General features: G+C 41.1%; 1 protein-coding gene and 1 long non-coding RNA gene across 8 annotated transcripts in view; one reads left to right on the forward strand and one right to left on the reverse strand.

Moving 5' to 3' along the window:
* The window catches only part of PAG1 (phosphoprotein membrane anchor with glycosphingolipid microdomains 1), a 116814-nt gene extending 98953 nt beyond the window's left edge, over positions 1–17861 (forward strand). For all 6 annotated transcript variants that reach the window (XM_054816013.1, XM_054816007.1, XM_054816008.1 and 3 more), the window contains 3 exons: positions 1023–1621; positions 6132–6191; positions 8139–17861. In XM_054816013.1, the coding sequence (XP_054671988.1) occupies positions 1023–1621; positions 6132–6191; positions 8139–8489 (1010 nt within the window). In that variant the 3' untranslated portion in view covers positions 8490–17861. The remainder of the gene's footprint in view (positions 1–1022; positions 1622–6131; positions 6192–8138) is intronic.
* Positions 6182–24778, reverse strand: part of LOC129202688 (uncharacterized) — a 30093-nt gene continuing 11496 nt past the window's right edge. The window contains exon 3 of one of the 2 annotated variants that reach the window (XR_008575794.1): positions 6182–6548. This is a non-coding gene — a long non-coding RNA (uncharacterized LOC129202688). The remainder of the gene's footprint in view (positions 6549–24778) is intronic. The other variant, XR_008575793.1, reaches the window with a different exon arrangement.

Here is a 24778-nt window from a genome sequence, read left to right on the forward strand (position 1 = left end):
TATGTCATCATGTCAAACACACTGAAGGAAATGGAAGAATGGGTTGATTTTGCTGAGAGAGTACCATAAGAACTGTACAAAGAAAAGTAAAGCTATTCAGAAGTGATTTTTCAAAGAAATGGTGTCACGTAGTTACATACCGTATACTACCTGAAACACACTTGTATGTGCCCATGTATACCTCCTTGAATGCAGGCAAATGTCATATCTGTGCACTGTAAGGTAAGAAGTCCCATAGATTTCAGTCCCTAATGCCCTCTAGTGACAGTGACATGTGACCCGCTTCTGGGACTTAAAATAACATGTTCTGCCTAACACTACTTTCTGAAGTCTAGTCTTCTCTTTTGTGCATATGGCTGGCTCGTTAGTAGGTTGTCAACCTACATTATGTGCTGCGAGACTAAGAGAAGTATGGCATAGCCTTCCAGTGAGGAGCTTCTGGTGTAGCATGCAGTGAAGCTGACTGCGGCAGGGCTGAGCAAAAGTGTGATTCAGACGAGAATTTGGCCAACATGTTAAACAAGGTGAGGGCCGGGTAGGGAAGAAGCAAGGATGCTTTACTTTTTGATTCCAAAGGATAGGGAAATGGAAGGAGGAAAACCTAACAAGGCTTTTTTTAAAGGCATTTGGTTCGAGGTCTCCCCCAGCATTCCCCATCTGAGACTACTGAGCAGTCTGTAAGCATTCAGTATAACTGAGTACAGCTGAACATCCATGCACACCTGCACCTACCACCTATCCCGTGTTCTGACTGTGAATGCTGTTGCTATATAATGTGACTTGGGGTGCAGAGAGTATTTAAGATGTTGTGAGAAAGATATTTTAACAGTAGAGTGCAGAAATCTCTGTAACGGAAACCTTTTGATAAACAAAAAGCATGATGACCACTAGACATTTCCGGGCATTAGTATCATTTATCCCTTCCAATGAGACACAAAACCAAAGTGATGGAGAGAGTACCAAATCACACTCATCTTATAGTTATGCATTTGTTTTAAATACTTCTTTATAATTTTCTCTAGTACTCTCAGAGGACAGTACAACTGCCTGTATCCAGCCTTATGAAGAAGTACAGACATCTGTCTCTGATCTCCTAGATCAACAGGATAGTCTTGGAAAGTCTATAAAATGTCACCAGAGCCGGGAACTACCCAGTATTCCCCCTAACACCACCATGGAAACCATCATCTCAGCTAGAAATGCAGAAAATGATCAAGGTCTTGGAATGGAAGGGCCTTACGAAGTCTTGAAAGACAGCTCCTCTCAGGAGAACATAGTTGAAGACTGCTTGTATGAAACTGTGAAGGAAATTAAAGATGTTGGAGCAGTAGCCGTCATGGAAGGGAGCTGTAACAGCAAATCAAAGGCTTCGCTGACAGTTTCTGAAGGTCAGAATCAGATTCCTGAGTGCAAGATTGAATCAGCAGAATATGCATCTGTTGACCGAAATAAAAAAAGTCGCCAAAGTGCTAATTCAGAAAGCCCTCTTGACAACACACCAGATGTAGAGGATGAGCTTCCCCCTCCAGTACCCATGAAACTTCTTGATGAAAATGAGAATGTGCAAGAAAAAGAAGTGGAAGAAGAAGAGGTGACCGAAGGAGCAAGTAAACCTGAGAAGGTAAATACTGCAAATACTTGTCCTTGTCAAACAGCCAAATAATGATAGAGAACATAAGGGTGGGAGAAAATTTTTTTTAATAACAAATAAATACCAAGAAAAAAAAAATCAAGGTGATACAAGACTGTAAAATACGGAAATATGAAAATATAGAGTACAGTGTAGTCTTTGCATTATAGGCATGTACTCATTCTATTGCAGCCTGTATTTCGGATTGTTGCAGTATGCACTTCATAAGGCTTTTCCCAAATATTATCCAGAAATTGCACAGGAGGCCTCTGCTTCTTTGTTTAATGATATTGTACTTGTGGGAGCTATTACAATAGATATCCAGTATCTCTGTCAGCATCTGCATCTTGTTTTTTTCTAATGAAACCTCAGTTTACAAAAAGGAGAGTGGGGCATTCTTGGTAGATGTCCTGACTTTAGGATGTGCCTCCTTTGTTGGGCCACCTTGACTTAGCTGTGCAAGTGTTAGGCATCTGCTGAAAGCCACTCGTCTCTCTCTGCAGGAGAGAGGGACAGAGAGAGAGATTGCAACTGTAGGCTTTTGTATTTGTCAAATTCTGTGTGTCACGTGTAAAAAGAGTAATGAATTTCCACCTGCTTGAAATCATGGCCAAAAGTTATGTTTTCTCAGCAGCTTCTCTCAGCCTAGGGACTAGTTAGTGGTGAACTTGAAAAATAGAGTGATGACATTTTCAACAAGTTATTTTCCCATTTTTAGTTTCTCACCAGAATTAATTTTAAGGATGCTTTCAGATCATTACACAGAATTTTCATAAACTATTGAGTTTTCATTTTTCAGAACTAGTTTAGATAACTTAATTGTGAATGAAAGAACTGTGATTTTAGCAGATTAATATAATTTTGGTGTCTGAGTCATCAAATACTATTAGGTATTGATGAAAATTTCCAAAAAGTCCGTAAGATGCAATGTGACATTTTAATGTAAACATTTACTTGAGAAATCATAGCAGAGCTGAGGTATTGTTGTTTGTTTCTGGTTGTTCTCTTATTTGAAGTATTTCAGTAATCCAGGCAGAAGGCAGAAAAATACCTTGTTAAATAACTGACTAACCATGTAACCTGTAAAGCACAATAGAGTCAAAATTAATGAACTGAAGACTACTCAAAATATTAAAATTGTTTATCTGGACTCTTCAGTGCACATTCTTAAAAATAACAAGCTCGTTAAGTAAAAAATTAAGATGTCATTGTCAACAATAATCTACCAACACTCCCCCCTCCCAAATTCAGGCCATATGTAATTTCTAATTAAACTTTTAGAGAAACAGCTTTCTGTAATAGTGACATTTTTCCTACCAGGTGTGAAGACACTTGCAGAAAATCATTGTATTTCCTAGGCACCGATACAAAGGAAAAGCATTTGCTGCTCTGTAGCTCCCCAGCACACCGTGTACACAGTGTCAGTAACTGCAAGGAGTGGGAATTGATTAAAATGGTTCAGGTTTTGAAGGATTAATCAAGAGATGACACATACAGTCCCCTAAGTGCCAGAAAAAAGGTGTTTGTCTAATTAAAATTTATTCAGAGCTAAAGCAATCCTGAGTTAAAGCTTTGGCAGCATCACATCATTCCCGCGTTCGCTGCTAGGTACATGCATTATGCATCGAAGTGTGCGCCTGTCCTGTCCTTGAGAGCTACAGCTGCAGCAGAGTTGGAGATGGTAATTGGTGGAATATATAAATGTCATTATTGTTGGCATTGTGTGGGGAGGTGGTTGCGGGATTGTTTTTCTGTTGTGATGATGGTAATTTTCCCCTCTATTTTGCTGCCTCAAACAATGCACAGCAATGCCTGTTTTTTCCGATGTGGCAAGACAACAAGATGTTTATGGAAATGTACGTTATATTGATAACTCTTTTAGTTAAACAAACTCCATAGGTGTCTCGTTTTGCTTTCTCTCTTGTGAGGCTACTTAGCTGCCTTGCTTAACGTGACATCCATATCCCAAACTTTTCAACCTTCTGCCCTGGCCCTGATGAAGAGAGGCGTTGGGCGTTAAGTCGTGCGAGTTTCTCTCACTACAATTAGGCTTTGCTTTAGTAGGGCGCAAAGAAGGGACAGGCAGGGAGGCTGTTTGTGTAACTGAGACTTGGACCTGCCAACGGACAGAGAACAGACCGTGTCCAGGCTGTTTCGGTCTCACCCGGTAAAAGAGGGCAGCCAGGATGATCCCCAGCCCATGTCAGCTCCTGAAACACACTCATTTGGGAGAGAGCTAGGTGGACCAAGCCAGAGACCGTTCCAACATATAAAAGCATGAAAAGGATAAAGGATCCTTTCAAGAGCCAGACGTGCAATAAACGGGTGAAAATTAATTATGTAAATTGGTTATTGGCTGTGACACAGACAAATCCTTTGGAAGGTTTTGGTGAAGAAAGACACCTTTAATAGCACAAAGCCTCTTACAGGCCTCTATCACCTGGAAAAACTTGGGTGTAGTTCCTCTAATAAAACTGGAGAAACAGAATAGTTTTTCTTTAGTTCTTCCTTTTTAATTTATTAAAAAAAAAAAGAAAAAGGAAGTACAAATCTCCTTTCTCACTCAGGTCTTTCCAGAGTGAGCACTGGTAGAAGTGCTCTCCGTGTGTGCGTCTGGCTGCTGCCATCTGATTTCAGACTTGCGCAGTCTGAGGATGGGCAAAGCATCTCTTACAAATGTACTGGAGGAGAATGGACGTCTTGTTCTGGTGCCTGAGTCAGGAGATGCAGCTAAGCCAAAGAGCAAAAAATCAAGTGCTGTCGAGGAACAAAAGGAAAGTGGAAGGCAAATAAGGACACATGCTGTTTGTGTTGCTGCTGAGGTTTCAAAGATAATTTATAATATTGCTAGGTACAAAATGTTTAGGAGCAAGTATTTTTTTCAGTTTCCAAGATGACAATATCCTTCAAAATTGATGTGTCACAGGTTTCACATTTAGAAGAACAAACACTAGGTCCCAGGGAAACAAGAACAGGATTGCCAACACCCTGTGGTATTTGTCAGTACTTGAGTGGGAAACTGTAGCAGGGGTCCTGACATATGGTGCTTATAGACACAGTGATGAGAGAAAATAACTTCACTGAAGAATTTTGCAAGCACATGTTTGTTTTAATGTGTGAGGATGACATTAGTAACTTACTCCTCAACACAAAAAATACCCTGCAAATAAGAAAGACTTAACTGAGCTGCTGTAGTGAAGCAAAACTAATAAAGGGCCAAAAATATGTTTGAACTTTTTTTTTTTTTTTGGTGAGTAAACAAACCACAGGTTAAAGAGCGCATTCTGCAGATGGTGAGAAAGAAGCAAAGGAGTTGTTAGGTGTGAGGGAAGTCCTCTGGGGAGCAGCAGGCAAACTTCAGTGCACTTTGGGTCAGGGTCTTCATGAGAAGTGCGCCAGGGGTTTGAAGCTTGGTATTTACCAGAAGTAAAAACACCAAGAAAAATTGAAGTAGGAAAGAATCTGTTGTAATGAGCCTCTGTGGGAAAAAAAAAGTCTTGTGTGTCTAGTATGTGCCTGGAAGTTGTATTTGATTGACTGTGCTAAAAATAGCTCTACTTCTCCACCTTGGTCTGCACTGGAGGAAGTCTGAAGTATTTTAGGTGAATTTGCGTGAAACTCCAAAATATGGCCCATCACAAACAGTGCTGGAAGGCTCCCTCTGAATCACTGTGGAGCAGGAGTCCAGCAAAGTCTTCTCGCCCAAGGGGGAGGAATCACATGGCCGCTGTGAGATAGCCAGGGACTTCGTTGCCATAAATGTCCTAAGGCATCTTTCCTAAGAGCAAAATGCTTTTCCCCCATGTTTCGTGACCATGACGCTTTACATGCTTGAAGTTAGTCTTGGTACCAAACCAAGCCCTCCATCCCTTAGTAACTTTGCTACATGAACTGGATCCAGCCAGATGCTTTGAGGGTTGAGTGCCCGTCTCATGGTGGGTTGCAGCAGGGCTGTTCCGTGTTCGCGGTCCGAGTGGTTGTGAGGCAGCGCTGCCCTGCACCACTGCTGCATTTTGTGGGGGAGGAGGACACAGCACATCCCTTGCAGCACTTCCAGGATCCACTGAATGAAGGAAAACAATCGTCAGGAAGGTGCCAGTTGAGTATTGTTCTTTTGTCATCTAAAAGCATATCAGGAAATCACGTGGAAAGCCAACTAGTGGTTCACAACAGCTGACTTTTAATTCTTCAAAAGCCTTTGCAGACTCTTTCTTGCTTCATTAGAAGTGTAAAGGGAGGGATACAGCGGAGCAGAGTTTGTTTTAACCATTACATTATTTTTACCCTTTTCAGGTCCGGACAAGAGCAGCTACATTAAAAAGCTCTTCTAACCTCAGGGCTGTTATCTCCAGAGATGTGCTCTGGATATTAGGGATATTAGTTATGTGAAATGGAACTAGTGAGTGAATGACCGTAAAATACAATGTATTGATTGTAATGGGAGGTTTCACACTGTTGACTGGTAATGAGCCTTTTTTTTTTCTTTCTTTCTCTTTTACAGAGGCTTAGTTCAATGTCTTACAAGTCTCGAGAGGAAGATCCATCTCTTACAGAAGATGAGGTAGGTTTCTTGCATGAAATTCAATAACTAACTAGAGACCTTTTTTCAGGCAGAAATTAGCATAAGCTTTGCATGATTAAGCAGGATCTAAGAAAGGTGAAATTATCTGAAGGGAAAATGAAAGCCAAAGTTTCTCTGCACAGAGTTTGTACTGCCACACTCCTAAAATCAGAAGCAGCTAGTGTATGGCTATATCACGCCCATAGGTTAAAAAGTGGTGTGAGAAAGTAACAGGAGGCCACAACTAGCTGATCATTAGGGCAGCTTCTTGGTTTGGACGACGAGCTCTACTTCAGAATCATAATCAGCAGCCTTTGGAAACATGCTCCACCTTCCCCATGAAAAGTGTTTGGGGCTCTGGAAAACAAACGGAAGCATAATAAAAGCACTGGAACGTAAAGCATTCTTTAAAATGTCTGTTAGTCAAATGAATTGAGGAGCTTGAAACAAAGGCAGAAAAGTTAAACAGAAATAAGGTTGCTTGTGATCATCTCCAATACACCCATGCAATTTATAAATACGTTCTCCAGACATGAAAGTAAACATAAACTTGGCAATGAGCTGAGTGAACTAATACTTTCTGCTGGGAGAAGTGCTCCCAGACATTAATGAATAAATTGATCCTTGAACTGGGTTCATGTAATTTAATGCTGGAAAGGGCTGAAGTATGGATGAGCAGAAAAGCCATTTTCATTTGGTTGGCTGACATCAGTAAAAAGTAAGAAGTATATTGCCACCTGCAATGGGATGTCTCTCTTTATAAAACAAAAAAAATTAAAAAAATACAGAATTAACAGAAGCGATCTGGTTCATCTGCATCAGTTAGTGTTGCTTAATGGTAATGGGCATTTTCATGCCAATATACTATTTTAATTGGATTGAAATAAATCCAGAGTGGCTTTGCATGCTTGGGAAAGACTTTAACAGAAGAGCTACGCTGCTATTGCGATATTAGGTACGAGAGAAGCAGTGCGGGGAATTTCACCTGTCTGCCCTGTGCAAGGGGTAGTACCCACTTGGACTGGGAGAGAGCTGGTAAGAGTGGCTCCCTGCACTCAGCGCCAGCCCCGGCAAGCCCTGGGTGGAGGGACATCTGTGGACGTGGGCTTCTCCTTCACCTCTTCATTAAGGGCCACCTTCGTGCACTTGTTTAAGCATACCACCTCCTCAGAGGGGATTTTTAGAGCTAGGAGTGAGACTCCGGCTCCCTCTCTTGTGTCTATAGTAGCTGGGAGGTTTCAGTCTCTAGTCTTAAGTTCTGATACGCAGTGTCTGAGATGCAGCTCCTCTTTTTAGGCAGAGTTTAGTCAACAGACCACACCTAACATATCAAGATGGGTACTGACTATTTGCTATTTTCTGGTGTGGGTAATTGATCTCCTGATTTTTAATGTTCTCTTCTATGACTTGGTGCCTCCTTGGTCCTGCCAAATAACTACTCTCCTATTGGGGTGTTTCTAAAAGCAGAAAAGTAGCTGCTACCATTACTACGACTACTACTACTACTACTACTACTACTACTAATAATAATAATAATAATAATTTTTAAACCCCGAAGGATCAGACAGCATCCTTCTCCTACATTACAGCAGCTAAATCTGATCATCCCTTTGACAGCTGTCTCCCCCTTGAGCCCAAGCTGGCTCCAGGACCATAGCAAAACTTGCAAGAGCTCCTGCTCACAAAGCCATTCCCTTTTATCCCGGGTCTAATTTGCCTGCAGGGGATTTACGTTCAAGAATTTTTACATTTATAAACTTCTTTTGTAAAGCATTTTACAAAGCATTCTTTTTTGAAAGAAAATCAATTAAGGAAGGATTTGTAAGAAAGGATATGTTTTTATTAGAAGATCTTAAGTAACCGACATCCTTGTGGTGGAAGGGGTACAAACTGGCACACAAGCTTTATGCCATGCTTAAATACTCAGCAGGTGTCTCCTTTTCGTAGATCTCAGCCATGTACTCGTCGGTGAGTAAGCCGGGACAGGCCATCAAGGCACTGGATTCTCCTTACACCTGTATTCAAGAAATTACATCTCAGAGGTCCCCGTCTATTTGCAGTGGCCTCTATGCAAGCGTGAAGGACTTTGAAAACCCCCTAAATACTACCACTGTGCCTCAGTCAGCGGACAGACCAAATGGGGAACTGGAGCCTGACTACGAAGCTATCCAGGCAGTGAGCCAAGAAGAGGACAGGACCTTGTCTGTGCCTAACACAAACCACACTGCTCTTTCAGGAGAGAATGACTATGAGAGCATAGGGGACTTGCAGCACCACAGGGATTTCACCAGACTTTAACTACTCTGGCAGGCAGATTGCTCCGCTGGTATTTTCAAAGGAACGTGTGAAACATGGGAGAGGGAAGTGCTTCTCCTTTTGAGGAACAAAGCTAAGAGAACAAAACTTGTGAAGAAGCAGCGTATGTTTCAGCTGGGGTGTGATACCTGCTAGGTTGTTCTGGGCAGTGGATGGGAGGCTCACAGGAAAGGGTTCGTCAGGTCTGAATGACCACCAGGACAACGTAAAAGCTGCTTCATTGTTAGCTCCAAGACGACCAGAATTTGGGAAGGAGCGCCATGCTTGTCGTCCTGATAGGATTACATACCAAAAAGACTGCCTTTACACAAAGCTAGCTTTTCATTTTAAGAGATTATTTGATGTCATTTGCCTCAGAGTATTTTTCAACCATCATTTTTCATTCAAGTTTGGGTATCCACAATGTTGAGCAAATCACGGATCACTGTACCTCAACTCAGACTTATTTTGCAGGGCTGGGGAAGGCGTGCTCACCTCCGTGTCTTTTGGGGAGCTCCGTCCACATTCATTGCAACTAAAGTGCAAACAACAACTTCACAAGGGACCTACTCCAAATGTACTTGAAATTATTATCGGCTTTTTCTTTTTTTTTAAATGTCAAGGGCTGTAGAATGTGACTTGCAATATTTGAGGTGTGTACTGGTATTTGTAGTTTTTTTGTTTGTTTTTTTGTGAAACACCACATAAAATGGCAAGTGACACCCTTAGCATTCTTGTACCATTCCCCTCACATGCACACATACACCTATGCATACACACACACCAGACAATTGTCATATTGCAAAAAGCTGTGCAAATGAATGCACTGGCATAATGTTTAGTCTAACCTTAATAGTGTTGAGTCATTTTTTGAAGAATTTTGCCCTTTTTTAAGACTTAAAGTATTTAAATATCTTTGTCTAGTTTATTATATAGGAAAATTTAGGTACTGTGTTGAGTGGATGATATTTTTTATTTTTACAATGTAATTTTCATCTTCAAAGTTTTTGTAGATTAACTTACTGTCTTATGTAACAGGAGGAATCCCATTTGTTGTTTGGGCTTTATTTGGTTTTCTTTTTTTTTTTTTTCCCCTATTTCTGAAGTATGTAAATGAACAATTGCCTTTTTTTTTTAATCTTCTTGAGCAGGGATGTGGAATGCCTTGCTGTTTTTAAGCTCAAAATAATGGAGTCTATGTAAAAGAACACTGCCAAAGGGCAAAAAAGAGGCAGAAGAACCTGGGATTTAGTCTGGGATAGCCACTGGTCCTCCTTGTTCCGCTTTCTAAAAGGAGGAGGAGGAGGGTGACCAAGAACTTCTTGGGGCTCTGACAAGCAGTTTGAAAGCCACTGGCTTTTCAAAGATACCAAGTTATTCTGTTACTATTAAAAACAAAGTACAGTGCTTGGATGAAATAAGTAGGTATTGGGTTGATACTTTTTTCTTCAAGAACAGTATTATGAATAGTACAATAGTACAAGAATAGTCCGCCACTAGAGAACTGGCATTGTGTGATACGCATTTGTACACAGTTTTGTGTTCGCATATGCATATATCCCCATGTATATAAGCATGCACATGTAATTTGGACACAAGTATAAATTACAGTCCAAACTTGGTAACATTCAAATACATTCACGTACGTAGTATCTGGCATGTGCTTGAAGAGTAGTTTATTTTTAATTTGAAATAAACAGTACATGAACTGAGGTTGGCTTATTCCATAGTAGCCAAAACAGGTTTAGTTTCAGTTCATTTGGTACTGGGGTTTGATATACCAGATTGAGTCCTTCTCAGATCGCTGGCCAGCGCTCAACATTACTTGGTACTATAAAGAGCAAACACAGATCTGGTTACAAGTGTACTGATTTATGGGCTTCGCCTGTAAGTAGAACAGCTCTGAGGAGCAGTGCAAGTGTGCAGTCAAACTCTGCCCACAGGGTGATTCAAACTTCATGGATCCCAACCTCATGCGACGGTGCAGCATGCTTGATCTATGACTCTCTTCCTTTAAGGAGAAGCAGTTCAGACCAGTCTACATCCATCTTGTTCTTGACCATGCTGCCATGCTTCCACAGCTGCAGCAAACCCTTTGCTTCCACTTCACTGCAGTGCTTTTTAAAGCTGACTTTGGTCTTCCTTTCTGGAGTTTTTCCCTCAGAATAAGTTTCTATTTCTGTTCCCTTGAATGTGAATTCATGAAGTTCGCCTTTGACTGTTCTCTCCTTCTACTTCACACTGTTTAAGGCCAAAGATAAGATGCACCATGTTTCAGAAGATCTGTTGTGCTAAGTCTGGAGAATTTCTGAAGTCTATGTGTTTGCTGTCTGTTCCTTGCTCAGGGGTACAGGTTTATATATGTAGTCCTTAGTCTGACTCCTGCAACTTAGTGGCAGGCATACCTCAACTACTGAAATTCCCAAATACATCTCAAGATGTAGTTATCCCTTAAGGATTGTCTTACTCATTACATGGATGACTGCTTCTGGAGAAACAGTAGCAACATGAGGTTTGTCAGGTTCACCAGATTCAATTTCAAGACCAGTTTAAATATAAGAGATAATGCCAGTTAACGACAGCAGAGAGTAACACTGAACTCTTGACTGTAAAATGTTAAGGTGCAAAAGAAGAAAATCAAATACCACTCTAGAAGTGCCCCCATCAAGATCAGCAAGTCAAAGGAAGGAGGAGGGCTGCCTGGTTGCTCTTTGCAGTCTTTCAGAGCAGAATCAAGAGCGCTGGTTTGGAAGAAGGGACACGAGACTCAGCTCCTTCCTTCCTTCCTTTCCCCCATTCTGACAGCTGCTCCTTGAGACCCCCAGGCTTCCCTTTTCCACAGTGAAATCCCTCCCCCTCTCTTTTTTCTTTCGTTTCTATTTTTAACCTGCCTCATACAGCCTCGCACTGGGAGCTGGTACTATGTCTGCAGTCCTGTGGTGCTGGCACATTCCTTCCCATTTAAATGACTCTCAGGCTGGCCAGAACCTTTTCATTGTCCACCAGACCCTCAGCCTGGTGGGGAGGGAGCTCAGATTTTGGATTGCTGGTTGTGGGATGTGTACCTGCCCTCAGCCGTGGAGACCCCTGCACACTGAACTCTTGAGAGCTACAAAAAGGAATTGCCCTCCTGAACAGGGACACACAGGGGAGTCCGTAACTGCCCTACAATCTCCACTATATAGTCTAATGCTAAAGAAAAATGTTTTAGAATTCAGTCCAAGGTTCTTAAGTGAATAATTACATCTCTTGACAAAGAATCAAGCTTCTGTTTTAGTTCCCTCTTCCGAGAAGTAAGATCTGTTCCTTTACAGCTGTTGCCAGTGCTTTCTTTTCACTAATATATTGGATAGAAAGATTTTTTCCAACGGTAATCCCCAAATAGATTCATCTGACTGTAAGAAAAGCAAGTCTCTTCTGCTTGTCTCTTCATTGCTATTTTTTCCTTTTTTCACCATATCCATAAATAAAATTTCAACATCCAAACTGATGTATTTGTTGTTACCTGGTGATCTTTTCTGGGGAAGCTTCACGGTCTGTTTCTTTGCCTCCATTTTTTGGCACAAGTATATAATAAGATCTCACAATAAATTGTCACAGTAAGGCTGAGACAAGCTGTAATGTGTGCAGAACTGCACTAGTGAAAAGGTCTTTTCTGATTTCCTTCTGGGAACTTGTAGAAATAGGAAATGCAGTTTGGATGTCTCTTCCATGAATCTGCATCTCCTGTGGGAGTTGTTCTCACCACATACCTAAACCAGTGCTAACCCCATACATAAACCAGTTGCCCCTTTCTACCATGAATGCAGAATTGCTTTCTCAGTCACAGAGAGAAATAGATTCTTTACAGATATCAGTAGCACAGGCGTGTACCTAATTACCACGGTTAGATCATTTATAGTGCCTTTTCTACTAAGTAGCTAGTACTTCCATACTCTTTTCCATACTTCGTGTGTTTAACTCAAAAGTACAAAGGAACAACCCCAACATTTACTTGTCTAAGTTGGAAACAGCTTTATAGAGACACATTAAATGTACTGGACCTCAATTAGCCCTACAATAGCAATAGTCTCACAAACATTCTTTAAAAAGCCCAGTAATGTAGCTACGATGACTAAGCTTTGCAATAAGAATTATCAGTCTTCTTTTAAAGAACCTAAGTTTTTCAACAGTGAGCATTCAGGGAGGTGGTGGTCTTTGTCCTTGTCAGCTGTGAACAGTTGGTTGCTTCAGTCTTTCTATTAATATCAATTGCAGGCTTGCTTATATGTAGCAGTATTCATGGGGTGAGGGATGAGTAGGTGTGGGGATTCATATTCATGAGTCACCCAGAGCTGGACCATTCCCCACAGTAGCAGCTGGCTGAGGACCAGCCGCCTTGTTCTGTAAGCCCTCGTCTATCGTGCCTTCAGGGAATCCATCCTGCAGGGATTCTTCTGGGCTGCGTGCTTCTCCATGGCTCCCTGAACAGCTCCTGTCCACTGTCTCAATCACAATTCTGTATACGCGGTGCTCTCTGTTCAACCTTTCAATGGTGCTTTTATAAGATGCTGGATAAATGGTTTCAATGTGCTTTCTGAAAGCTGATGTGTAAAGCTGTGACACAGAGTGCTCTCTCTAGTATTGTCTACTTCCCAGAACTTAGCGTTAACTGTGTTACTCTGACTACAAAAGACTGACAGTGCTGCCCTGTCTCTCGTTCATCCCACACACAACCAGACTGGAGTCATCAGGTGGAACAAGCCTAGGTCGGGCCACACGTGTTTAAAAGCAGCCACTGAGGCCAGGTGCCTTGGCTTGAATGCAGAGACATGGCTCTCATCTGTGCAGTGTGGGACTGGAAACATGGTAGAGCCCAGTTCAAGGGCTTTCTTCTGTCTCCTATTGTGCATATACATTTGTTTGCAATATGACTGTAAGAAATTTGTTTCTGCAACAAACATGTTAATTTGGGCCACACTCCAATGAGGGACTTTTGCTGTTAGGCAAATTACCAGTTATTTCAGACGAGTGTTATTTATTTAGGTTGGAACATGCCTGAATAAGGCTGTTTTATGTGCCTCACAAATAACGTGGGGTGTGTATTCTACTGCAAAACAGGAGAATGCAGAAAGATGCTCAGTCTGACAGATGCTCCTGTGGTGGTGTGCTGAAGACTTTCAATGGCAGGTCTCTTCCTGGGAGCAGGGAGCATAATTGCTATTAATACGATTTCATACTCTGGTGCTGAAGTTGATTTATAGCATATCTTTTGGGATGGTCATGGCTGAAGACATTACTAGAGAAGATTTCAGCATCCAAAAAAAATTTTAAAAAATATTTTTATATCCCTTGCTAGCTAGCAACATATGTTGAGGATTATGCTAAAGATAAATGCTATGGATGGAACATCACAGAAGTAAAAACACAGGGTTCCCTTTCTTCAAGGAGAGGGAACCCCCTTTGGTTGGGTCAGTATGAAAGATCCCAGGCTTACAGAAAGTATTAAAACAGTGAAAGTATTAAACAAATTAATTGCCTATGTGGTAATTTTCCAGGAGTGCATTAGGATATCACATACAGTAGACACTGTTCTTTTCCTGGGGACAACAGAAAGACAAAAGCTTATTTGTAACAGAAGGTCCCCATTGATTAATTGATAAGACTTACTTTACATGTAAGCCAAAGGTCAGCATATGTCTACACAGTGTAGATATACTTAAGCTAACTCAAAATAAACCCGTCCAGGCATTGTAAGTAGAATCACTAGAACAATTTAATGCTCTACTTGGTCTGACCTGCTCACATAGCTAACTCTGGCACCCCAATTTCCATAGCAAATGGGTTATCTTTGCATTACATACCCATTGGCCTGTGCCCAGTCTACAGATAACTTCTGTTTTTCTCAAGCTGTGGGGTTTTGTTGCTGGAGGTCTTCAGTTTCAAACTGGCCAGAAGGACAGTCACTACAAACATGATAGTGAAGTGCCTAAATATGTTTCTGTAAAGGTGAAGATGCTCACTGTTACTGCACAGCAACTTGTCTACTGTATGTGGTACTCTCTTGCCATACACATTCCTAAATATTGGCTTTCATTTGTGATGTTCATTTATTGTTATAATAGCACAGTCTGACAAGGTTTCTGTCTCTGCAAATTCATTGTCTAATTTTAACTAGCATATGTTTGTTACAGAAAATATAAAATGAGATTCTTTGTTCAGTTTAGAGGGCAGCTATGATATTTCTTAGAGTTTCTACAGTGCAACAACCTGCTTAGATGATTTGTCAACTATGTATCACTTGACTTCAAAATGCTTCATTTGGGATTTCAGAATGCCTCCCGTTCACTACAAGACAATGTTACCAACTCTTGTAATTTTTATCTTGTAATATTGGCAAGGGGGTTTTAAACCTTACAAATCTTATTACTTAAAAAAAAAAAAAAAGACAGTGCTGATGTTTTGACTTCCTAATATCTACAAAGAGACTCTCATATTTTAACTTTCAGCACAGGTTGGGTTTGGACTACCCTCTTATTTATGGAACTGCTCCTCTCTGCCATGTTCAGCCATCACCATCTGAGTATCTTTTTTGACCTTGATGAAATATGGCAACTGTGCAGAGGGCACAGAAACTGCATCACATAACACTTCTGAATGGGACGTTTTAAATTTGCCTGTGAGATTGAGGCACCTGGACCTAAGTCGGAAAATTGGGGAAATCACATCCTGTCTTGCAGACTTCTGTGAAGGTCTTTGCTTTCTTTCAAGGAAAGAAGTTGTGTAGCCTGCAAGCACTCAACTGACATGGAAAGATGTATGTAAGAGGTGAACTGGTACAATGTTTAAGTGTATTAGTAAAAAACCACCTAAGAGCACAAGAACTTTCTCACATGTCTGGGGATACTGGAATTTGGACTTTATCTCTGAGGCTATTTGAGAATGGTCACGTAACCAGTCTCCTCAGAACACCTAACAGCAGACAAGTCTTTGAGTGAGCATCTGGATCACTCTGGTGGCTCCTGAGTTTCCACACATGCCACCTTCATCATTTCCAGCAGGGCCTGTCTTGTCTCTGTGGTTATGGCTACTTAGGAATGGCCCTTTGCTTCACAGTCCTGACCCCTTTAACTTAAGAAAGGGGAATATGAGCTGCTTCTCCTCAGTCTGACTAGGTGAAAGTGTGCTAAAAACCCACCTGCAAACCCGGAAAAGAGCATTTACCGTTGGGGCAAGACATGTATAGCCCACTGCAGCAGCTAGGAAGAGGGAGGTAAAAGGAACGATAGCTAAGTTTCATTTGCACTTCACCCACGTCACAGACTACCTGTTTGGAAAGATTTTTACAGTAGAAGAGGTTGCAGTTAAGGGATGAGTTGCCAAGAATTTCACAGGAGGTGGATGGAATTGTTTATTCTTCTCAGTATGCCCTGTACCCAAAGAGGCAGGGGCAAGTCCTCTCTGCCCCACCATCATGCAGTTTGCTGATGCTTTATCAAGCCTCCACATCAACAGAAATTAAATTAATAAATAAATTCTAAATACAGGTTTTTGTTCTATCATAAACCCAAAATGGACAAATGTAGATGCACTAATGTAACTACCATGTGCAGATCTGGACTTGCACAGATGGTTTTTAGAAAAAAAAAAGAACTCTGGATTATTTTACTTAAATAGAATTGTTTGCATGAGACAAGAGTGCAGGATTGGACCCTAAGACAGAGTTTAGAAGAAGTTTGGTTTGGTGCTATGTATTTTTGTTCGTATTTTCAGTGACATATATTTTCTTTCTTTTATGTTAGTGAATTGATATGACTTCCACAGGAACAACAAAAAGTAGTCTGGTATATGGATAATTATCTCTAATAGCTATTATTAAAATCATGTCTCAGTAGGAGTCACTTTAAATTGGGTGCTATAGGAGCTTCAGCATTAAATTGCTTTATATATGGAACATTGCATACTTAGAACATAGTGGATAAATATTTGTAATTACAGACACTTTCATTTATTTTATCCATTGTTTTATAATGGAAAAAATATTTATTGCGGGAATGGTTTTCCAGCAATGTTCTCTTACATAATGTTCTCACAATACACTGAGTTTTCTGGTCAGCCATTTGATTCTCTGGTCACTGGTGCAGAACTGCAAAACATCCTCAGATCAGTATGAGATTCTGAAAAGAGAGGATCAGAACTGTCTCTGGCTATCTTAGTGTGGATACAGTTAAATACACTGTGTAGTTCAGATCTGTAGGCAGTGAGAGCAGTTCAAAAAAATGACTGTACTATATATACCTGGAGTCAGCGCATGCAGACTTCCAAGATGGCACTAGCTGAGGTTTGTTTGCCACATGATGGGTTATTTGGCTTGCTACCTGTTTGAAATCAATATAGTTTTATTAACACCACTGCAGACACCGAAATACTGTAGTTTTGCAGAATATACGTTCCATAAATTGTAGCTTGACTGTAATTGCAGGACTTATCCTACTGTTAGAGCAGTTCAGATCCAACACTAAGTTGCATTTTGTAAATTGATAAATGCCATGAAATTCCTCTCAACATTTTGTAGTAGTATACACGAGTTGATGTAATTTAGTCATACCATTATTCCAAGAATCTTCATCTGATGTTTCTAGCCAATTCAGCTTTTGGCTGCTGAAAGCACAGTAGGTAATTATGGTTATTTACTGTAAATGTAGACAAGTTTTATGTAAATATTTCAGGGGGAAAAATGCTACATAAACATATGAGGCAGTTATCTAAAAGTAAGAACATAGGTCAATAATATAAAAGACAGGTTTTATTTATGTACAGTAGTATCCTAATATTTGTTTATATGCAGAAAAAAATCTTAAGATTCTGTACTGTATTCTCTGAAAGCTTTTAAAAGAGGCTCTGCCATTTTCTCTGGTTAATATATTTGCAAATAACTTTTGAATTTACTGGAAATCCATGTAAATTATGTCAAATGGGAAACATGTTACATTGCAATGAAATGAGTTTAATTCAAAAATCCTGGCGAAAATCATTGGGTTGTAATCAATATAAAAATTCAATAGCCAGACAGAATAAAACACAATAAATAAGCTTTGTCTTTTGTTTTGTTTTAACCTGTGCCTCCTTTTGTTGTTTTCTTAACATATATTTTATTTAGTCCTTGTAGTCACTTCCTCCTGCGGGTCCTAAACTCTGCATTATTTGATAGAATTTTGTTTGTTCTGGGAATTTTGTGCTGATTTCATAATCTGACAAGAACTATTAAGTCATCTTTGTGATATATAGCACCTTACTCTTCCCAAAGCCACAATCCTTTCAAGATTCAAGCACACACAACACAGCACCAATTCTAAGTTGTCTCTAGACTACAGCAGAAACTCCCCTAAATATAGTGGCACTATGCTCTTTAACACTGGTAAGAGTATTGTATTTGAGCCTTTGAATGTTCTGCAGTTTTCAGCATTTTAAAGGTCTGCAATTATGGATTATCTTCTGAAATTGCCATGGCACTCGATTCTTTTTTCTTTGTGAAAGATGCTCTCCAAGTAACGTTCCCCAGCCATTTGCTGCACTGCTCTGTCAATGGCAAGACTCTAATTTGTGTAAAAATACTTTGAGAACATCCTGAAACATTGCAGAGGCAGATGAATTAGGACCACAGCTGAATACGTAACACAGATTCTGCATTTAAGTCTAACAGAAGGAAACGTTTAAGCATGCCACTGGAGCAAGGCTTCTTTGTACGCTACTACAGCATGAGGCTGAAACGGTACCTCGCCTGCTGGGACTCGCATTCACCATGAGTTGCACCTTCCCCCTCATTATCTTCAATTACAGAGAAGAGAAGAGGAGCTTTACCTATTTAATACCAAGTAGTTACTGATGAACAGGTTCCTGGAAAATTCACAGTGCAGCCACGGATTAGTTATGCTGAGCTGGAAGGCTGAAAAATTAGACTGGCACAGACAAATAGTATCTGTTCACTGTCAAGGTAATGGCTCTTTAATGTTTAATCTGGGTAAGTATATTTTAATACTGAAAGACATAAGGTTATAGGTCAAATAGGGGACTTGTAAAAATAAGGAAAATTGCATGTGAAAAATCATTCAGGTTCTGATAGTTTAAAAGAAGATTGCTTTTTACTGAACATGTTCATGGACCAAGAAGCTGCAAAATAATGTAATTTGATAGAAATTTTTTATGAAGTAACTTGCTGAATACTACCCAATACAGGATGTTCTGAAAAATGCATACATTATTATTATCAAGAGAACTGTACCACAGATACTATTTTTTTTTCATTCTTCATTCCAAACAGTTCCTATCATCCATAAAGTAGTTCTATTACAATGTCTAGCTTCAGGTTTGAGGCCAACCATGCAGAACTATAAATGTGGCTGGTTGAAATATTGAACAATTTGCCCAGATTATGGCTAATCATGTAGCTGCATGCACACACTTGGGAATAGAAAGGATGAGCATCTTTGTTCTTCACCGATCTTTGTCATAGCTTAGAAGGAAAGCTTTAACCTACCGGGAGCTGGGTATGCAGTCAGGAGTATACTGCAGTGACACCTGGTGTTTAAAACAGAATTATTCCCTGTGAAGTGTGACTGTCAATTTATTTCTAATTGGGTACATATTCACTCAAAGACTCACAGTTCACCCCGTGTTCATGGAGCATAGCATTATATTGAACTAGAAAGCGTTGGAGCTAAAGAGTGGCTTGGCATTACTTGGTAGAAAATATATCTGACAGATTTGTTTCAAAAGCCCAGAATTGCGGTGACATGATCTTTCATGAATGGCTGTTCTTCCTAGCACTCTAGCTGACGAGATACTTTATCACTACTTCTTCTCAGCTGGTTATTACACAAATGAGACTGACCCTTCATGTAACTCACACAACTGGAATTTCCGTGGAGGGACTGATAAGCAAGAACAGAGAACTGCCAGTGCAGGCAGAAACTAGGAATCCTGTGCGAGTCGTGGGGCTAGAAAGCATATTAGACCTACAATAGATGCTTCTGAAATAGTCCCTGCTAAAGAGCTTATTGGCCAAAGTAGTCAAGGTCTGTATGTTTACAGATGTGACTGAAATAGAATGTAAATCCCATCATCGGTTAATGCAATTAAGGATTATTAGGATAACATAAGATAATAATAATAAGGATCGTTATTACAGGATTACAGGTTGCCACAAGATGAAGAAAAATTGAGGAAGATCTGGTAGCCATCTGTGTACTGAGACTGTTGAACAATTTCTAGTATGTAAAAGTTTTTTGTGACCTGTTTTGAGAAGTACATACATGTTCCTCATTTACGTATCTAATCTTTGAAATCTGGCAAGGACAAAACTCTAAGGCTAGGGTTGTGGTTTTCCTTTGTCCCATAAAATTCTGTAAGGGTTTGGCTAAGCTAAAAAGTCAGATTATCTTGAAAGTCCTTGTTTTTCTTCTTTAATTTTTCTGGGAAATGATGGGAGCTTGCAAAAATAAACCTGAACCTGAACTTTCTAAGGCTGCACTTGCACCTCAAGTCAAACAGCAGAGAACCAAGCCTTCTCCGGCAGATACTCAAAGGCTAGCACTCAAACTAGCATTCAGAGGTCTTTGTTCTCTCTTTCCTGCAGCTTATTTTCAGCAGCAAAGTACAAAGAACAAAAGATCTGGGCAAAACAAAGTCTGGATGGGCTATGAAGGGAACAAACAGCTGATGCTCCAAGTAGCATAATCAGTCTTGTAACCCAGCAGCAGAACCAGCATTGTGTTGTTTCTGGGTTAGAGGGCTGAGGCGGTCACAGGCTGGAGAAGTAGCTTGTCTTTAAAATACCTAGGAACTGATATAAAAAAGGCCTGTATTAAAATTTAAATCACAAATTCAAGCACTCAAAACATGAGGAAATGCTAGATTTCCAGTTGTACATATAAGCTCAATTCTTTCCACAGTGCATTGGAATGGCTGAGGTAGGAAGGGACCTCTGGGGGTCATCTTGTCCAACCCGCCTGCTCAAGCAGGGACACCCAGAGCAGGCTGCCCATGACCATGTCCAGATGGTTTCTCAGTATCTCCAAGGATGGAGACTCCACGACCTCCCTGGGCAACCTGTGCCAGTGATCTGCCACCCTCACAGTGAAAAAGTGTTTCCTGATGTTCCGAGGGAACCTCTCATGTTTCAGTCTGTGCCCATTGCCTCTGGTCCTGTCACTGGGCACCACTGGAAAGAGTCTGGCTATGTCTTCTTTGCACCTTCCTTTCAGGTATTTCCACACATTGATGAGACCCCCTGAGCCTTCCCTTCTCCAGGATGAACAGTCCCAGCTCTCTCAACCTTCCCTCATAGGACAGATGCTCCAGTCCCTTCATCATCTTTGTGGCCCTTTGTTGGACCCTCTCTGTATGTCCATGTCTCTCTTGTTCTGGGGAGCCCAGAACTGGACCCAGCACTCCAGGTGTGGCCTCACCAGCGCTGAGTGGAGGGGAAGGATCACCTCCTTCCACCTGCTGGCAATACTTTGTCTAGTGCAGCCCAGGCTACCATTAGCCTTCTTTGCTAGGGCAAATTTATGTCTCATGTTCAACTTGGTGTCCACCAGGACAACCACGCCTTTTCTGCAAAGCTGCTTTCCAGCTGGGCAGCCCCCAGCATGTACTGGTGCCTAAGGCTGTTTCTTCCTAGAAGCCAGACTTCACATTTCCCCTTGCTGAACTTCATGAGGTTCCTGTTGGCTCATTTCTCACACCTGTTGCGGTCTCTCTGGGTGGCAGTATGATTGTCTGGTGTATCAGCCACTCCTCCCAGTTCTGTGTCACCTGCAGATTACTCCAAATCACTTTCCTGTCCTTCATGTGCCTGGAACATGTTTCCAGGTTTAATTGTTCTATCACCTTCTCAGGGATCAAGGTGAGGCTGATCAGCCTGTAGTTCCCTGGGTACTCCTTCATATTATTTTTGAAGATAGGAGTGACATTTGCTTTCCCCCAGTCTTCATGCACCTCTCCAAGTCACCATGATTGTTCAAAGATAATCAACAGTGGCCTTGCAATGACATCAGCCAGCTCCCTCAGCACTTTTGGGTGCACCCCTTTGTGGCCCATTGACTCGCATATGTCCAGTTTGCTTAAGAATTCAGTAACCTGAACCTCTTCCACCAAGGATATGTCTTCCTTACTCCAAACTTTCCCTCTGTCTCCAGGTCCTTGGATTGCTGAAGGCTGGTCTTACTGGTAAAGACCAAGGTGAAGGCGGCATTCAGTACCTCAGCCTTTTCCATGTCCTGTGTCACCAGGGGCCCTGCCACCTTCAGCAGCAGGCCCACTTTCTCCCTAGTCTTCCTTTTGCCACTGATATACTTACAGAAGCCCTTCTTGCTGCCTTTGACATCCCTCACCAGATTTTGTTCCAGCTGGTCTTTGGCTTTCCTCACTGTGTCTTGGTCTGCATGTTCGGACAGTGTCTCTATATTCCTCACAGGTTACCTGTCCCTGCTTCCCCTTCCTGTATGCTTCCTTTCTATGTTTCAGTTTTGACAGGAGCTCCTTGTTCAGCCATGCAGGGCTCCTGACGTTTTTCCCTCATTTCCTGCTCCTTAGGATGGACCGCTCTTGACTTGGAGGAGGTGAGGCTTGAATAACAATCAGTTTTCTTGGACCCCTATTCTATCCAGGGCCTTATCCCAATGGATTCTTTCAAGCAGATCCCATCCAGCCACTTCATTCATCAAATAAGGGGATTCTTGTGGAAAAGTACTATCGTGACCTTATTGTCAATGACTTCATCTTTAATTCCTTGATCAGGTGTGGGGTTTTTTCCCAACAGAAACTCTCTCAGTAAGTTTTAAACATGAAAATAGCAAGAAAATGTATGAAGTATGTGAAGATATTTGTAAATCTGTGATTTCTTTCCCTCCAGATTTTGCAGCCTAGGTAACACTTAAAGGTTTGGTATGTGATTGAAAAATGTTGATTGCCACATGCCTGTGACATGTAGGTGACACTATAAAGACTGCTAAGTGGAAAGATAAGATGCCAAGGATCCTGTCCTTTGTAATTTGCAACTAAAATACTCATTGGGCAGATGAGGGCACAGAGATGAGTGGGAGTAAAGCCCATTCTCCATTGTTCATTGTAAAAGAATCTTTATGATACTCTAGATAGTGAGATTATTTTTTTCCATGGCTTCCAAATCCCTGCTAGGTCCTCCTGGGTTCTTCTACAGTACTCTCCAATACACGTGGTGTTTAGAGAGCCTCCTAGCTCAGGCACAGCCTGCTTTTGCAGCCCATGTTACCAGAACATACAGTCAACTCTGGCACGTGGTGTAACATCCTCTGAGCTCCCTCACAACAGCTCCAGCCTTGGTCCTGTAGGTCTAATAACAAGCCCCAGCTAATGAGCCTCCTTGGAGCCAAGCAAGCCTGTGCAGAGGGAACTGGTATGTCTCTGCACCAGCACAGCAGTTTGGCCAGAAACGAGGTAACTACCACATATAAGGGAGATAATTAGGCAGTTTTATTTAATTATGTGTGGATGTGTGTCAATGGGGAGGGGAAAAGACAGAGAATCACAGGTTTGATATCGTGTAACTTCCCTTTTCAAAGCTTTTCTTACACACTTTTCCACTTTGAATTGTCCAAGAAATGGCCTATATTGAAAATTGTCAGAAAATTCAAGATAGCATGAAAATGGGGGAAGAGCCTCCCATCCTGAGAAAGATTTCCAGTTGTTTGTGGTCGGTTCAGTGTGGTTCACAGAAGAAGAGACTTTGGAAGCAGAGAACTCTAGCACTACAAACATGTGAGCTGGAGGCAACACCACCATGAGGTTCTACAGCAACAGAAACCCCATTCATGAAGGGAAGATGGCCTGAGGGCTATCCTGCACCTTTCAGCTACATATATGACAAAATTAAAACCAACATGACTATCCTGGTGTCTGAGGTGGCTGTAAAGCCATGCTCTTAATAAATTAAGCAATTTTAGGTTAATTTTAAAAATCTTCAAAATACCAATTATTCCTTTTGGGCCTGAGCCGAGCAACATTCTATTTGCTTTCCAAAAAAATACTTTAACATGTATAGAGGATACTTGTAAGGATATTATAGCCCTACATGCTTAATGTGAAATAACAGTGAAGTGTCTGGGTCCCCTTTACCACTAATGGAGTTAGGTGCCTTCAAACAGGCAATGTACTGAGAACAAACCGCTTGAGGTAGTCAGTGAGGAACGCAAAGATCAGTATTAAGGGTTTGCCAGCCCCTTCAGGGACCAACCTAAGATAGGCAGGTACTTCCTGGTAGTCATCTTTCACAGACACAAACCATTCCAGTTCTGACAGCTTGTGTCTTGAAACCTGTGTGCTGGGTGAGATGATGACAACTACTGTTTGTAGCATGAAAAAATTAGCCTGAAGAAATACTTTGCACATATTCTCTTCTCCAGAAGTGTAAGTATGAACTCATTCAGAGACTAAGCAATCATGACTGCATCCATATGGGGAGCACAGGTCCTTTCAGTTACAAATGTCTCTATTTTGCACTCTTGCCCACTTGACAAATCTGCATAAATCCAACGCTTTAAAGCACAGGTCATCTCCATTATAGAATACTGAGAAATGTAAAGTGCTATGTAACGCTTTAGATTGCATTCAGAATTGATTTAGAGGAGTGCTTGAACTCATTTGAGATGAAGATCTGGTCAGGCCAGGACATCCCTCACTGATTTCAGTGAAGTCCAGATTTCCCTCTAGTGTTTCAGAACTAACAGAAACTGCATTTTGAGGGACTTGTCTCCAGTGATGCGTGTGCAGTTTTCATACTGCAGGAAGAAGAAAGTTGCAACACTGAAAGCCAGGCAAGTCAAATAGTGCCATTTGAAGTGTAGTTAATTAATGATGAAGTTAATTCACCTATTCCTCTGTAAAGTACATTTTCAACAAAGGAAAAAGAATGAGAATGCTATCGCATCACAAGGGGTTCTTGCTACTGCTACACTTATTCTACACAGCCAGAGAGGACAGCTTGAGGTAGGTGAACAAACTACAGGAATTTTGTTCAGATAGATTTTGCCTACCTCTACTTCTTTCTTTTCTAAGTACACATTCACTGAGAGGGACTGCTAACCCAGCAGCTCCTGTTCTTGGCTTGAGAGATCCAGTTTGGTAGACTTCAGTCATGTTAGGCTAGAGCCAAGGGATGACTTAGATACCAAAAACTGCCCAAAACCCAGACCTACTGCTGTTCAGCAGCTTCTCGATTAGCCCTAGAAATACATCAATTCACTACATGCTCCCCTGTATCACAGAATCATAGA

This window comes from Grus americana, chromosome 2, assembly GCF_028858705.1.
Source record: "Grus americana isolate bGruAme1 chromosome 2, bGruAme1.mat, whole genome shotgun sequence".
In the NCBI taxonomy this organism is placed as follows: domain Eukaryota; kingdom Metazoa; phylum Chordata; class Aves; order Gruiformes; family Gruidae; genus Grus; species Grus americana.